The 17,074-nt window shown below is 46.4% G+C and overlaps 1 protein-coding gene across 2 annotated transcripts in view; it reads left to right on the plus strand.

Moving 5' to 3' along the window:
- The window catches only part of SPOCK1 (SPARC (osteonectin), cwcv and kazal like domains proteoglycan 1), a 500,003-nt gene that overhangs the window by 470,039 nt on the left and 12,890 nt on the right, over positions 1-17,074 (plus strand). For both annotated transcript variants that reach the window (XM_045075472.1, XM_004744908.3), the window contains 2 exons: positions 10,302-10,418; positions 13,878-14,099. In XM_045075472.1, coding sequence (XP_044931407.1) covers positions 10,302-10,418; positions 13,878-14,099 — 339 coding nt within the window. The remainder of the gene's footprint in view (positions 1-10,301; positions 10,419-13,877; positions 14,100-17,074) is intronic.

Raw genomic sequence — 17,074 nt, forward strand, 5'->3', positions numbered from 1 at the left:
TTTGAAGTTAGCCTCTTGTCTATAGAAAGAACAATTTTGTGGGCATTTTCTGAGACCAGCTGCCCTAGGCCACTTCGTTCTTTTTCTGCCTTTTTATTGATTTTTCTTCCTGTGCAGCTTCTGCTTGATCTGTACCCCCATCCTTTCCTTTAGATTCCTTAGTCCTTACTGAGCAGGAAATATTGGTCTGTGACTTCAGGAGGAGCCTTTTGCCTGTCAGAAACATATCTTTGTTTTGTTTTGTTTTTGTTTTTGTTTTATTGGCCCTGGACATTTTACTTCTGTCTGGGTGACTTCTTCTATATTGTTGGAAGTTTGGGATTCTATGTCTCTCTTGTAGTTTCAGTAAAAGTGTAGTTGATGGTTATATTCTGTCTATATTGTTGATTATATGATATTCAGGAGGGGAAGAGGTATATTGCTAGCTTTGTCATGCTGCCTTGTTAGATACTAGGTCTCTAAACAGGCAATTTTGATCAAAGACAGGCTTTCTAGCTCTAGAAATAATAGTGGCTACTGTTTCATCTCTGTGCCTGGCACAAGGTCCTCTCGGAACCCACAGGATGTCCCGTGGGACTGGGATACCATCTTCTTTTCTCGCTGGGTCTCTATACCTGTTCATGCCCTAAGGCTTCCAGAGTGGAGGTAAAGCTAGAGTGTGTTACACAGTCTGAAGGGTGAGAAGACCAGTGAGTCAAACACTGAACCTGGCAGGATTTAGGATAGCTTAAGACACCCTTTATGGTTTCTGGAGGCAGTTCCTCCTCAGATTCTGTTGTATCTCTCTGGATTGTCTGTCAGCTTGTCTACCAGAAGGATGAAAATGAAGATGCCAGGCCATGTCTTCTCCAGGCATCCTTAGGACCATTCTGTTCTGGCCTCAGTCCCACATGGGAGTTTTCAATCCCAGCTCCAACCTCTACCCTCTTACTTGAGACTCTGGCAGCCCTGGAGGCTCTACTGGACCTTTGTCACAAGAAGGGTGACATCCCATCAGTCCATATACCCATGTCACCATCCCCTCTGGTTGAGGAGAGGGGGCAGTGGTGAGAGGAAATAAACTAAGAAGAGCTCATGTGTCTCTGTATTTGGCCATCTACCTGGTCCCCCACCTAATTGTGAACGAAGGTACACTGGCAGCCCCAGGTTCCACACACATCCTAGACCATTAGGATCAGATCTCCAGTCCCAAGCTTGGCGTTCATGTCCTCCACAAATCTTTTGTGGCTTCCTGGCCCATTAAATAACAATATAAGTGTATTTCATGTTTAAGAGTAAAAACATACATGTGCGTACTGATGCCTTAGGTGATGAAAAACATTAAAACTTAAATTACATTCAATAATGCCCAGATTTGAATGCTAAATTTGAGTGGGTTAAACTGGACACAAAGTGCCAAGTAGGTGTGGAGATGCATCTTCTTTGTGCCCTAAAACAACATTTTCTGCTTAGTTGGTTAAGCATCTGACACTTTATTTCAGCTCTGGTCGTAATCTGAGCATCATGAGATCAAGCCCCATGTCAGGGTTGGCACTGGGTATGGAGCCTGCTTCAGATTCTCCCCTCTCTCTGCCTCTCCCCCTTGTTCCTGCTCTTGCTTTTGCTCTCTCTCAAAAAAAGAGGGGGGTTGTTTCTGTCTCTAAAACCTCTTGAAGATTTAAGTTTATATATGCAGTGTGAAAAGCAGGGTTGGCATTTCCAACCAATGGTTTGCACTTCCACCTTTTTTTTTTTTTTTTAAATACCCTGCAGTATAGAAAAGGCTATGGATTTTATCTGAAGCTTTAAAAGTTTATTTCATCTAGCTAACCTCCCTGCTCTAGATTATTCAGTGGGAAAAATAAGTGTTACTCTGCTAATGCACATTTACAAATGTTGTGTAAGTTCTAAATGTATTTCTTTTTCCAGATGAAGGATTATCATTTGAATCAAGGGAAACATTAAAGTCTCCTCAAATCAGGTTACTAAGGATAGTTGTAATGGGGTTAATGGGGATATTTATCCATCTTTGCTTGTAGGTTCTACCATTAATTAGTTTAACTCATTTTCCTCCAAGTTTCATGTCAGTATTTTAAGCTCTTGCAAAGACTGCTTTTTAAGAAGGACTTTATTAGCAAGCCTCTGAATAAGGAGGCCCTAATTCCTTTGCTCAGCCCCCTTTTTGCATAAAATGGTATTTCTCCCAGGACAAGAGAACATGCACATAGGCTGGTGTTTTAGGCCCTGAAAAGTAGAAACTGGATTTACATGTAATAACACAATTTAATTTGAGCAGGTGTAAGCTGGCTCAGATCTCTGTTAGATGATCTCCAATTAGAAATGGGGATTCACCTCAAGTAAGCTGTAGAAATCCCCTGGGGAAACCTCAGTTGTCTTTCTGGTCACCAAATCGGCTTAGGCTGGGAGTTGATTACCCATTCAGTCTCTCTGAGTTCCTCAGAAGGGAAGGTGGGCGTGGCTGCCGCTGGATTTCTGAAAGCTTAATCTTCCCAGCAAATCCTCACCGCAGCTAGGTGAGGATGATACTCTTAGGATACCTCTCTTACCTATTAAAAAAAAAAAAAAAAAAAAAAAAAGAGGCCTGGAGAAGAGCAGAGACTTAGGTGGAGAACAACAGCTCAGGCACTGAGAGCTGGGATTCCAACCCAGGGCTGACAGACCCACAAGCCACAGGACCACCGGCCTGTCTGCATGCCCGGGAAGGAGTGCCAGTCTGCTCCGGCTCAGGCACACACCTCATGATCTTTATCTGGTGGAAGAGGCTCCAGGCCTGCTGGGGAATGGGAGCACGAGCAGGTGCAGGCAGCTGGGGTTGTGGAATGAGAGCCCATCAAGTGACCTTCAGATTCAGGGACCTGGATTTGAATCTCCAATTTGCTATTTGCCATCTGTAGGACCTGGGAGGTGTCACTCGACCTCTAGAAAAAAACAGAGGAAAATCACACCTTCCTGGCTAGCTTCAGGGAGACATCTGATTAGAAAATGCCACACGTGTGATCTTGATTTCCGTACTTTGCCCTCTGGTGGATCACGGGGCTGCCCCGTGTCTGCAAACACTGACGGTACGAGAACCAGGAGCTCCAGAGTGCTAAGTGTCTTCTTCCAGTGCAGTCTTCCCATGATGCTCCGAGCTCCCCGTGCTACATCTGCCCATGAGGAAGCTGCAAATGGGAACAGTCACTCAGCTGCTCGCAGCTGGCACGGCTGAGCACACCTAGCTAGAATCAACCCTCTCCTCTGTGAGTTCCAGTTTACTAGAGCGTATGTTCCCGGGGGATGGAGCCTTGCTCCCTTTCCCGCTCGTTCAAGCTCCCAAAGAAGGGCAGCACCGCTGCTTATCATTTAGACACACATCCCCAGCCCTGAGCCACTTGCTGTGTGTTCAGCATGCCGCCCCACGCCCACTCAGGAGGAGGAGCCTGCATGTCCCTGAGGATGACATGGTGTCCTTGTGGTCACTCCCATCCTGGCTCTGCTCACCTCTAATCTCTGCCCTGAAGAGGGCTCAGCTGGACTTCCTACAGGAGGTGCTAACTGTGCACACTCACTGCGCACTGATGCAGTGTTGCTCTGAGTAAGTAATTAAGCACGACAGCACCTAGGAGGGCTGAAGGAGATTACTTTCAAAGGTCTCCATTTCTGAGAAGGCCTCCCGGCCTGCTCCAGAGGGACCCCCTGGTCTGGCCCAACTCCTTAATTACTTTCAGAGACACTAAAGTTTAAATTAAATTCTAGCTGTTTTCCTATTAACTGCTTCCGGGACCCTGAGCTAAGCATTGGGTGAGGCCTGGGTGGCAGAAGGCAGTGGGTCCATGTGACAGGTGACGTGTTTCCTTGTTTGGCTCTTTAGCTGAAGGATTTCATGAGTGCCAAGCGTCTGCCAATAATTGGTGCCCTGGCAGAGGTTTACAGGTGGCCTACAATGCTTGCCTGTTGGATTTGCTATTTTCAAACAGCCCCAATTGGGTGTTCAAATGGGGCTCCAGGTAGGATTTTAACATCCAGACACACACACACACACACACACACACGCTCACTCTACTAGATACTAACACTCTAGCTGTGAATACAGAATTTCTGTCCCTACCTGCACTTTCTATCATCCAAGTATGTTTTATCCTTCTGGTTGTCTCCTTGCCTTTGGCTTTTTGTCTAATCCTCCAGGGGCCTTTATAGACAGTTCTCATCCTTCCGAGTCCTCATAAGCCAAGCGCAGCCTGAAAGACCAGTTTCCACCTTTGGGAGCACTTTTCAAAGAAGCTTGGATTTCCTGGCTCCTGCCTGCCCCCTTCTAGAACCATTACCCATTTGAAACTTCCTCACCAGCTTTTTGCTGGCCCTTGGCTTTGTCTGAAGGAGACAGGGAAGATGGCGCCATGGTGGCCGGGGAAGGCTGACCCCTCACTGGTGCTTGAGAAGCAGCCTTCCCTCTCCCTCAGGACCTACTGGCCAGGCTCACTGCCCCACAAGCAGATACTAATAGATGAGAGCATCCTTTCTTCCTTCCTCAGGACCTCACCCGGGTTGCAGAAACCCTGGGACAGCTTCTCGGCCCTCTTGTATTGGCACCAGTGCCTCCTTTTCAAGCCCATCACTTGGGTCACTCATTCTGTCCTCCTGTTTTGTTTGAACACTGTCTGCATTCCGAGCCAATCTAGCCCAAGCGCCTTAAAGCTCCAGGCCTTGGGTGGAGTGGAGAGATGGTGCCCTGGTGGGAAAGCGATCCCGTTTTCTTCCCTGGGCTATCTCCCTTCCACAGAGGCCATGTGTGCCTTATTTACACTTGCTGATTGCATTTTGTTCATATTTTCCAAACAGACAGGAGAAGTCCCCTGGGAGAGCACCAAATTACCTGGGCCCTTCTCTGCCCAAGCGCTGTGCTTTCCTGGGGGAGAAAGCTGTCTTTTTGTACATTTTGGAGTAATGTGCAGTGGCACTCTACTTTTCTCTAATGAAGCCCCAGCGGCTGCACATGTGATCCATGCTTCTGGGAGCATAACAGGAAGGCTGCGTGCTCCTTCCGCAGGACCGCTGTTCTCACGCCAAAGCTAATGAAGGCAGAGCCTGAATTCATCCCCGTAATGCACAGCCGGCTGCTTCACGTGCATCATTGGCAGAGCTCCCTTTACATGGGAGGGCCTGATGTTTTGATTTTTTCCAACCCAGAAAATGGACCCAGTCAATTAGTTGCCTCAGTTAATACTGGTTCCCTACCAGGCCAGTCAATGCAGGGAGCCGGTCTAGCACCCAGGGACGGCCCAGCAAGTAACAGCCTGGATCCAGATCCTGTCACTGTCCCTAGATGACTGTGTGACTTAGGGAGCTTGGAACCAGGCTGTTCGTGCATTCCCGTTTCCTTTTAATACCTACATTTTGAAAACCTGTATATCCACCCTTGGTAAGTGCTGAGAATACAGGCAAAGGGAATCATTGTGTAGCTTTTCTCTTCAGGAGAAGGCAGACATCTGTTACAAGCTGAATCCTGTGGACTTGTACTGACCCACCTACAAAATAAGTAAAGGAGAGATATTATTTTCCGTATCACAAGCATCTCCTGAGGCTTGAAAAGAAGTGTGCGAGGATAAAATGGTAAAGCGTTGTGCAGACAGTTCGGATATGGGAAGAGGAACATAAATTTGTTAAGTCCCTGCTATACGCCGGGAGCTGTGAGCTTTCTTTTGTGGATATAACCATATTCCATGCGACAGTGCTAGGAGCTGAGCTTTATTATGCCATTTTGCAGACGGATAAATTGAAATTTGCAAAAGGCAACAAGAGGGTCACGTTATGTAGAGTTAGTAAGTATGTGTCGAGAGCATTCCTCATGCTGGGTACCGGCTTCCCAGGATGATGGGCCTTAGGAGCTGAGCCTGACTCAGGGCTGTTTTATGCTGCTACTCTCTAGAGAGGAAGAGGGGCCGTGAAGGAGAAAGTACGGGTATGCTGAATGCCACCCAAGGACCGAGACACTGAAAGCCCCTAAGAGGGGAAAATCCTCCTGTAAGATCTGATGGGGAAATTGGCATTAGCGAGACAAGGAGATTAGGGGGCTCAGGATGGAGCAGCATCTGGAAAGGACGGTGAGGATGCGGTCCAGAGTCCAGGAAAGAGAGGAGGGAGACCAGAGGTGGCCCAGGGCACCGTGATCAATACATAGGCCACATGAAGGGTATGGATTTGCTGGCAGAGGGTTGAGGAGCCTCTGAGAAGACAAAAGTGGGGAAAAGACAGGAGATCAATTAGGACCCCGATCCAGTTTTCTTGGTGGGAGGTTCTGGTGGGGATGATGGGAGTGGAGACAGTGGAGCCAGCAAGAAAGTGGGGAACCTTCTGTAGGGATCTGGGACACTTCCGTGGTGTGTGCCCTACAGACAGGAGGGCCCAGTAGTGCCATTTGCCGACCACAGGGGAGGCAGGGATGCAGCCTATACTCCAGCCATGCTGGAACAGACTGAGATCCTGTGAAAAAGTAACCTGTGGGAACAGGCAGGCAACACACAGTCCGTGATGAACAGGAGACTAACAGCGACACTGGTGGAGGGCAGGAGGGGAGAGAAGGAGAGGTAGGGAGCAAGAGGACAGGCTGGCCTCATTCACTCTGGAAGGTAACCCAGTGGCCCAGGGGATCAGGTCCTAGCCTTTGTGAACTGAGTCCTCTCCCAGGACAACACTCTCATTTTCTGAGGATGCTGAGGCTGGTGGCCTGAGGACCAGCTTCTGTCACCAGGAGGAGAGGAAAGCTCAGATTCCCCTGAGAAATCACAAGGATGGCTCCACCTTAGGACACCAAGTGAAAATGGCAGGCGGATTTGGTTTTATAAAGATTTTCTTTTTCCCCAAAAATTATTTTTCCCCAGGAAGGAGTTGAGTGTGTGGGAGGTACTCTTTGAGTCCCCCATTTCTGAAAACATCAATCCTCTGTTCATCCCTTTATCAGGGGCTCTGATAGGCCCCTTAAAAGGCAGGCATCCTTCCCCCTCCACAGCCTCCCCATTCACTGCCAGCATGTCTTTTGTGGCTAGAATCCCCAATCTGAACAAACAGTGCTCTGCAGGCTGTCATCTTTATTTTTCTCTCTGGGATGTGTCTAGCTCTAGGCCAGCTGGGCCGGACTTTGTCCCCATGAGGACCATTCAGTGGAGGACACAGCAAGTGAATAGGGCCCACTAATTGAGTGCCTCCTATCTCTGTCCAGGCTTTCTGATCTCTCTCCACCCAAGCCAGGGGTGTCTTGCTGGTGCGCTTTTCCCTGAGTGACACATTGGCTCTTTTGAGATTCCAGTGCCTGATTCCATTAGCCATCCAGAGCCTGTGTACTTTGGAAAGCCTGTGGGAAATTCAGCAGTCTTCTAAAGATATAGATTACCTGCACATCTGTCAGGGTTTAGTTAAACATGACTGACTAATTTATCCTGCAGTGTAAGACGGGGATTCATTTCCTTTGCAAGTTGACTTGGTAATTTTCTCTGCTCAGAGAACATTTAGAATAGATGGTGTGCATGGCAATTGAGAAGAAATAGATGCTATTAATTTTCCATTTTCAAATGTAAGATTGACTCTAGAGCCCACATCCCACTCCCATCAGGAAAACAGACCACATCCTTTCTTGATTTGAGCTGCTTGGCATCTGAAGAGTCATGAAAGTGAGGGCTCTATCCCAAGCTTCCGAGTTGGGGCTGTCAGTCTGTGTGTCCGTGTGGATCTGCTCCTGGGTGAGCCCATGAGTCCCGCCCGACCCCTTCCTGGCTGTGTGCGTGGCTTAGCAGAAGATTCTGGTTCCCGGCTTGAGCAGGCATGGGTTCTTCCTCAGCCCCTCTTTACACACCAAAGATGTTGGGGTGGGAGGGTGGAGGAGGCATTCCGTTGAGCAGTTGAGTATCTGCCTCTTGGTTCCGCCTCAGGTCACATGATCTCAGGGTCATGAGATCTTGATCTTTCTCCCCCTCCCCCGTGCACATATGCGCCCGCAAGCTCTCTCTCTAAAACACACAAACACAATTGAAAAACACCAAAGGGAAGGAGTAGAGGTATCAGATATTAGGATATCATGATGAACCTCCAAAAAGTTGGAGTTCCCAAAGGGATAGCTGATGTCATCCACTATTTTCTGGCACGTGGGAAACCCTCTGTAGCTGTGCTGTCCCCCATGGTGTCCTCACCCACGGGTGACTGGCACATGATGGGGGTGGGTGAGATCAGAACACTGCATTTTAACTATTTTACTTACTTAAATTAGTGTTCATATAAATAGGCACATCTGGCTAATGGCAACTGGACTAGATTGTACAAGTATCCATTTTCCCCAATCTCTTATGCGGACAAAGCCAGTTTCATAGAGGTGCATTTGTCTTCTTGGTTTTCTGAGTGCTGTGATGAGTGCTCTGAGATTACCTGCAAACCTTCCATTAAATCATAGCTGGCACACTCCGAACAATTGTTATGTGCCATGTGCTCTGTAAGTCCTTCACATACTTGGTCTAATTCATGGCCATAGAGTGGTATCCTGGGTTTATGGAGGAGGACACCGAGGTGCTGAGAAGTTGAGATCTGTGGGGTCACCCCGCCAGGCAGTGGTAAAGCTGGGAGTCATTCCAGGCGCTGTGAGCCCAGAGCTCTTATACTCTGCATCCAGTGAAGACAGTTCTGGGTACCATTTCCTGGCTGATGTCTTAAGATGAATCATGGCCCAGTTGTCAAAAGCAAGGCTAAGTATCTTGAGGTCCTTAATAGCGTGCATATAAAGAATGCATACATTCCATGCCTGGCAGGGTATAGGTCTGGGTCCCGACTGGAATGAGGAGAGAGTGGTTGGGAGAGTGGTTAGGGGAGCATTAACATTCCACAGATCCAGCCTGGGTCTGCTTACCAACTCCAGCCCCCACAATGGAGAGTCAGGAAGACCTTTACACCCGAGGTCTGAGAAGTTTGGCTCTGTTGTCGGTCAAGTTCCAAACACCAGGCTAGCTAAAGGTGGGCTTTCTTAAAAGCAAAAATGCAAAATGTAAAAATGAGGGGAAGATCTGTATGATACTATTCTTTTCTTTGGGAGACAGACAGGGGCCGATGCCTTCAATTCAGTGAGAGTATGCATTGACTGAAGGTTGGACCAGACTTTTGGCAAGACTCTCTACTCATTCATCATTGCCCCCATGCCTTTCAGTAGAGAGCCTGATGCTGGCAGTCTCTCTAGACCAGTAGAGTCCAGCCTTAATCTACATCCCATCAGCTCTGTAAGATATTCAGGACTTGTTTCCACTTTATAATGGTGTTTTGCTTGGTTTCTGTGCTGTCGCCTGTGGGTTCAGAATTTGGGAAAAGCAACTGTTCTGGGTTTGTGTCTTTGTCCCTTCTTATTGGGACTTTGGTCCCTTGGGTTTCTAATTTCTTACCCTCCAGATGCTAAAGGCTGGTTTGTCAGCCACTTAGAGGTGGGTCACTGTCTGGACCCTCATCGGGATTCTTTATACCCAGAATTAGGGTAATATATGGAACGAGGATGTATTAGCCCCATTTCCAACACCACTGTTCCTCCTTTGGGGATTTTTCCCCTCAAGCCTCACTTCTGCACCCTCAGAGACCTTCACAGAGTATGTACCCCTCTACCCAAACATGCCATTTGGGGTTTCTTCTTGTTCTCAGAAGCAGTATTCCTTGGCTCCAGTTCCTATCATTTACCTTAAAAGGTGAGCCTCATAGTTAGAGATGGGCTGTGTGCCAATAGAAAGGACTCTTGCCTGAAGGTGGCATGCATCTGTCTCTAGGGGAAAGTCAAGTCAGCCTACCATAAGGCCAGCAGCATAAGCCCCGCACACAAATCCCAACCTTGGGCTAAAGCAAAATCGATTGTCGTTACTGGGAACTCTTGGTGTGCCAGGCAGCCTCTTGTTGAGGACATCCACTCTTCCTGAGTGTTGATCTCTTGGCATGAGTTTAGTGGAAAATATGATCTCCAGCAAACTGTACTAGCGAGTTCTGTTGGGTTAGCAAGAGAGATCTGTTAGTCTTTGGAGGCCAGTTGCAGAACCGGGAGACTGTTAGCGTTGGTTTTACCTGCTCGGAGGCAGTCCAGATTCAGTTCTGAGCAATGCTGCTTACCCTGTGGAGTCCCAGCTTTCTGTCGTGCTCCTTCCCTGTGACTGCAGCATCTTTGGGTGGTTTTCCAAGCGTGGGGAAAGTGCTGCACTGTGCTTGGAGAGGGGGGTTAGTGTTGAGCACGGCTCTGCGGGTGGCATTGCATGTTGAGAGCTAACAAGAGAAGAAAGTTGGTGGACTCACTGTTTCTTCCTTTTGCTTTTCTGCAGCCTGCACAGATAAGGAGTTGAGGAACCTCGCATCCCGCCTGAAAGATTGGTTTGGAGCCCTTCACGAGGACGCCAACAGGGTCATCAAGCCCACCAGCTCTGATGCAGCCCAAGGCAGTAAGACCACTCTGCTCTCACTAATTTATTCCAATTTATGCATCACATTTCCTTAGTTACTAGACAGCGTTGATTTAACAGTAGCCTTTTGGTGTAATCAAAGAAACACTATGTCAGATGCACACCAGTTAAAATATTTTCTTGATTCCCAAGCATTTCCCCCTCCTCCATGTAACAACTTAATTTTTAAAAGTCTGGCCACAAAACTCTCATGTGTTTAGTATAGAGACTTCGGAAAATACAAAAAGCAATCTAAGAATCCACCACTTTAACCACCATAAGCATGTTGTGGCATATATGTGAAGTTTTCTCCTTGCCACACAGGAGAAAAAAATCTGTGTCTTTGTACATGCATACAGTACTCACCGCACCATCTGTCTGACAATCGTCAGTCACTCAGCAGCACACTCTGGCCTCCTGTGTTGAGTAGTGTTGCACTTTGTCATAGCCACCGAGAATTTCAATTACAGACAGAATGTATGTAATTAGACCTCGATTTTGGCGCACTGAAGTCGTTCCTAATGTTCAGCTCTTATAAGCAACTCTGTACAGAACATCTTCGAGAATGTCTCCCCTCCTCCATCAGTGCATTGGCAGAGCCCATATTCAGAGCCTCTTCATAACCTAAAGAGAAAACTCAGAGTGGGCCAGCATGTTTGTACCTTGAAGGACTCTCTTGTTGTCTTGAACTCAAAAACGATGAGCAGTAGCCTTCTCCACGCTATGGCCCTGTTGCTCAGAATGACTTACCCAACGACAAAGTTGTTCAAATATCTGGACTTTGGCAACTGTTGGGATCCAGAGCTCAACCACTCTCTGGTCTTTGGCCAGAGTCTGAATGATCACCTTAATTACAGGTTATTCTTTGTGGCTGGTAGTTGTAGATACTGGGAGAGAATACTGATCTAGGGGACAATTCTTTTGCTAGTCTGAATGTTACAGTTTAAGGGAAAGATAGTGTCCGCTTCTCAGGATCTAAGTATCCACAGAGTGGTTTCAGGTGGTTGAGTGGATGGGAAAGGAGGAGGAAGATAGTTTCTTCTTCCATTCTTGCCTTCCTCCTACCATTCCTGCCAAGGCTTGGAAATTTGTGGACAATTAATTCACAGACAGTCTAGAGGAACTTTTCCTGGGGATCCTCCTGGAGCAGCCAGGCCCTTGGGCTTTCTGAACAACCTTTCCAGGAAGAGCAAAGAGCAGATGGCTGTGCAGAGAGTGGCTCCTTACACCCTCCAGCCCCATGAGACTCCTTCTGCAGACAGTTGGGGAGCTAGCAAAAGACCTGCCCTTGGCCAGAAGCAAATTGAGTCCCCAAAGAGGCTTTTAGGTTTGATGTCCTGAAGCAACTGCAGTGAAAGGAATAAAAAGGAGCAAGGCTTGGTTAGCCCATGAGGCCATAGGAGGGAGAGATGTTTTTATCAGTTCAGGAGTTGTGAAGAGGAAAGCATGGGGCATTAGAAATCCCACGTGCTTGGGGGCAATTAGAAGGGCTGTTCTGTTCCGCCCTCCACTTCTAGATACTAGATGCAGGTGCCTTTTCCTTAGAACTTTCCAAATGGGTATTGGGGAGGTGGGGCTTGACCTTCAGACTACTGCCTGACCAGCATGGCACATCTCTTGGCTAGTCAGTGAGCAGTGAGCTTCTCTTGGTCATGTATTAAAATGTTAATGTCCTATAAAATTGATACATATTACGTAAAATATTCCATCTAAAATAGTGGAGCCTTTTAGTGTCAGAGTAAATGATCTTGCTTTGCTCAGCAGCCCCAAGGACATCCCCATCATAGGGATGGTTCAATCATGAACTTCAAAGAAGAGGCCACATGATGTCCCCTAATCTCCCTTGAGAAAGGAATTTTCTAAGACATGTTATAAGGTGTCAGTGGGAATAAATTTAAAAACTGCTTTTATGTCTGAAGGGCCAAACTCTGCAATAGTTAGAGAACTTCTTTCAACTCATGCTTTTACTAAGCCCTTACTACATGGCTGCATGGGCCAAGGCTACTCAATGTGGTGTTTGCCCTCAAGGAGCTTAGCATCTGAGGAACATGAACTGACAGGAAGGGGAAGCAGAGGGTTCTGGAAGAGCTCAGAGGTGGAGGTGCTACACTTATCTCACTGGTTTCTGGACAGTGAAGACCATTTTTTAGGAAACCAAGGCTTTCAACAGTTGGCAGTATACACAGAAACCTGCTGAGCAGGGAGTGGGCAGTCAAGCCCATCAGGACCTCAGCTGTGGCTGCTGTATCCACCCTGCCCTGCACTGCCCATCCTCAGGCATGGCCCCCATACCAGCTGGATGTCCTCAGGGTAGGAGGATCATGGGAGGTACAGACAGCCCTAGGAGAAAAGCGACTGAGAATGTAGACTCAGGCCTGGGCCTCCTGCCTGGGAAGCCCACCTCCACAATTAGAGGATCTTGAGCAAGTCACTTAAGCCTTGAGCTTTCCCCCCCCCATCTGTAAAGTAGAAGGAATACAGTATTTTAGAGGCTTCTTGGAAGGATTCAGTGAGATGATTAAAAATAAGGGGCTTAGAGGACTACCTTAAATAACAGAAAAATGAACTTTTATAGTAATTTTCCTGGGAAAATAAAACTATTTCTACCAATCCAACTTATGGAACAACTTGAAAGTGCATAGTGCTTTTGATTCTGAAAGCAAGACCAATTTTAGATTTGGGGCAGGCCTTCTCTGGGGGTTGTCTACAGTAGACTCAATATCCTGAGTGTTAAGCAAAGTGTTATTATTCTAGTGCGTACAGTTCCCATTTTGGAAACAAATAATTCTTTAAGAAAACTACCCCTCCTCCCCCAGGGAAATAAGAAAGAAATTATTGTCTGAGTCAATTTGGATTCCATATCATGTATCTCTTGAGGGAACGGTAGAAAAGAAGAATGGGGAACAGAGGCAGATACCTGGCTAGTTTTCCCATTAATGTTCAGACAGCTTGGATTTAACAGTCCTTTGGGACATAATCAGTGCTTCTGGATTGTGCTATATAGTTTCATTTCACTGCCATCTTTTTTTTTTTTTTTTAAACAATAGTTTCTTTTGTTTTGGTGATTCAGGTATTTTCCCCTAGATATAAAAGTGTAGTTTGCAGAATTACAAGTTTCTCCTTTTACTCACCAGGTTTGTATTTTTCCTTTTGGGCATACCCTGTTTTAAGCAAGTCTGGTAAATGAAAACTCATATTTACATCCCAGATAAATTAGTGTGGGGGACTTGTTCCCTTTGGGACATAATTTCCTCAAATGCTGACTTCTGTTTAAGAGCATTTTAAAATATTTAAACCTCTACTCCAACATTAGTATCTTTTAGTAGGGTGCCCCTGAGACTCACCCTTGGAGGGGAAGTGCCTCAGGAGAGGAGGAGGTTGGGGGGGTGGGTCCTGGGCCTCCTCGTGTCAGCCCAGACCAGGCTTAATGGCCGCTGAGATGCACCCTTCTCTCTGCAGGATTTGACACCAGCATCTTGCCCATCTGCAAGGACTCCCTGGGCTGGATGTTCAACAAGTTGGACATGAACTATGACCTCCTGCTTGACCACTCAGAGATCAATGCCATCTACCTGGATAAGTATGAGCCCTGCATCAAGCCTCTCTTCAACTCCTGTGACTCCTTCAAGGATGGCAAGCTCTCCAACAATGAGTGGTGCTACTGCTTCCAGAAGCCTGGGGGTGAGGAGGGGATGCGGGGCGGGGGGGGGGGTAGTTCCTGATGCTCAGGGCAGCCACACTTGGCACCGAAGGCCTGTGTATCACATAATAGGGAGGCAGGTGGAAGTAGTCAAGCCAAAGGACATGGCTAGAGAGTAAGCAGTCATCTGACAGAATGCCAGACCCAAAGGCTCTTTTCTTCTCACTTATTTTATTTTTATCATTGTATATTAGAAAACCCAAGAGCATAACGAAAGGGCCTATTACCTCACTCCCCCTTGGAGTGAAATCTCCTTGGAGGAAATCTCTTAACCATTTCATACCTCAGCGTTTACCTCTGTAAAGGGGGTGTAGAAACCTTTGCTACATCATTCCCAAGGTCACTGTGTGATCCTTTCTGTGAGGAATACTATACAAATAGCAGAGTACTGTAATGCCCTTGGTCACACGAAGTCTCCTCTTGTCAGAGAAAAGGCTCTTGTCAGCCTCTCTAGGGTAAATACAGCTTCCTCCTGAATCTCATAGGCAAGGATTTCTTGGTTATACACTCCAACTCACTTACAAAAGAGACCACATTTGAGGAATATGGCGAAAGAACGCAGGAGTATCTCACATCATGGCAAGTCAGAGGACTGAGTTCCCCTGCAGCCTATCAAGAATGCAGAGGCAGGAGCTCAGAGTCTCTGGGAGGTGCCGCATGGTCTGGCTTAGCTTCCTGGGCTTGTGCACCCAGGTGTGGTGATCCACAGCTAGCTGGACTAGCAGAGAGTGGCTTATATCTGAATCCCAGTCCTACATCCCCAAGCTGGCTCAGCTTGAGTCAGGGATCATGGATAATCTAGTCTGAGCATGGCTGTGGGAACCCACCTGAAGGAATGGAAGAGGGCTATGAATATTATAATTTTAAAATTATATGCATCTATGCCTCTCTGCATTCAGAGTCACTGTACACACAGAGCAGAAAATGTGAATCATTGCAAAGGGCACTCAGTGTCAAGTACATGTATCTGTTGATAGGACTACAAGATACTTTCCTCAAAGCAGAATTATTGGTCATAGGGCTTGTGCATTTTTTTTAAAGATTTTTTTTTTTTTTAATTTGACAGACAGATCACAAGTAGGCAGAGAGGCAGGCAGAGAGAGAGCGAGGAGGAAGCAGGCTCCCCACTGAGCAGAGAGCCTGATGCGGGGCTCGATTCCAGGACCCTGGGATCATGACCTGAGCCTAAGGCAGAGGCTTTAACCCACTGAGCCACCCAGGTGCCCCAAGCATTTTTAACTTAAGTATTACTTCCCATTTCCCTCCCCAAATGGTTGTACTAATTTTTACTTTTACAAAGAAATACCTAGGTCTCTGTGTGTCCTTTTTGGTGTGTTTTTAGGGATTCTCCCTGAATGGAGGACATTAGTACTGTTCTGGCCAAATGTCTTGCAAATAATTTTATCCCCCAACTTTGACTTGGTGCATTTTTGCTAGGAAGAAATTTGTCAATTTAATAATGTTAAGTTTTTCCATCCTTTATGGTTTCCTAGAAGCCATGAGACTTACCATAGGCTTAGAAAGGTATTTTGTGCCATGAAATACTAAAGCAATTCTCTTGTGTTTGTGTTTTCATCAGTACCTTTTGGTTGATTGATCGTCTGTTGAAATCCTGTATTGCTTTAGATTTCTTCTGTATGTGGTCAGGTAGGGGCTGACTCCTGGAGAGGGTTGTTCAGTTACCTTCCTGTCATTTTGTGACTAAGCCATCTTCCTCCTCTAATTGAATGCTCCGTCTATTGTATATAAAACTTCTTCATGTATAGTTGTCTATTCCTACATCTAGTGGAGCCACCCTCTCCTGCCACTCATCCTTCAGGGTTTCCTGGATATTCTTATGCTTATTGTTATGGGTCTTAGTAATCTAGGGAGAATTGATAGCTAGGTAATATTGAATCCTTTGACTCTAGGACAGCATCTGCCAACCAACAGAAGTACATTTTTAAGTTTTGTTCTCCCAGATACTATACTTCCCTCGTATTTATCTTCCTTGTAAACGAAATTGAATTTTTTTTTTTCTATTGTAGTTCCTTGCTGGGGGTTGTTTCAGGATTAATTTTCTTCACAGCCACCTTACTAAATTTTCCTTTTGTTGGTAATAATTATTCTGGTTGGCTTCCTTTGATTTTTTTCAGGTGAGCCATCGTATCCTCTGCAAAGTGATCATTTTTTTCTTTTTCTATCTCCTTTCTCTTTTCTCCTCCTGGCAGATGCAACTTCCAAATCAGTGTTGACTAACAACCATGTTGTTATCCTAACAAATACCTGGGGTCATCCAGCACTGGGTACGAAGATGGCTTTGGGCTTGAGTTCATAAAACCTCATGTGACTGTAGCCAGAGTTCAGGTTTAACCGGAATAAGTAAGCTAAGCCTCATACTAGCATCTCCCTCAGAGCTGTGAGTGCCAGGATCTTGAGAGGAAGGTTGCAGTCCTTAACATGGGACAGATGTGGTTACCATGCCATGTGGATGTCCCTGGCTGGGCCGGCCTTTGAGCAATGGCTGAAGGAGGCCAGAACCCCCTCACAGGGCACACAGGAGAAGCTGAATCAAGGACAATTGACGTCCATTCATTGTAGTTCCTTTTTTGTTTCTCATTGTGGCATTTCCCTCGCTTTTTTGTTTGGGTTCCCACTGCCTCCCTCCTTGACCCAGAACTCACGGTTTCTTCATTATTTCCTATTGATTAATGTATGTATTCAAGGCTGAAATTCTCTCTAAGGCACTCTTTTAGCTGTAGACTGTAGGTATTCCATATGTGGTGTTTTTGTTAGGATAAATGTGTAGATTATCTACAGTAAAGGCTCTGAGTCCCTCTCAGGCCCCAGAAAGTTTGGGAGAATACTTTATAATTCTCCATGTGGTAGTATTATTTGTTGTCTGGCTTTGATGTTTTTTAGTGTTCTGTTTGGGTTTTAGAACTTTTTTCAAAAATTCTTACTGGAATTATATCCC

Source organism: Mustela putorius, unplaced genomic scaffold, assembly GCF_011764305.1.
Source record: "Mustela putorius furo isolate JIRA1106 unplaced genomic scaffold, ASM1176430v1.1 tig00000145_pilon_pilon_pilon, whole genome shotgun sequence".
In the NCBI taxonomy this organism is placed as follows: Eukaryota; Metazoa; Chordata; class Mammalia; order Carnivora; family Mustelidae; genus Mustela; species Mustela putorius.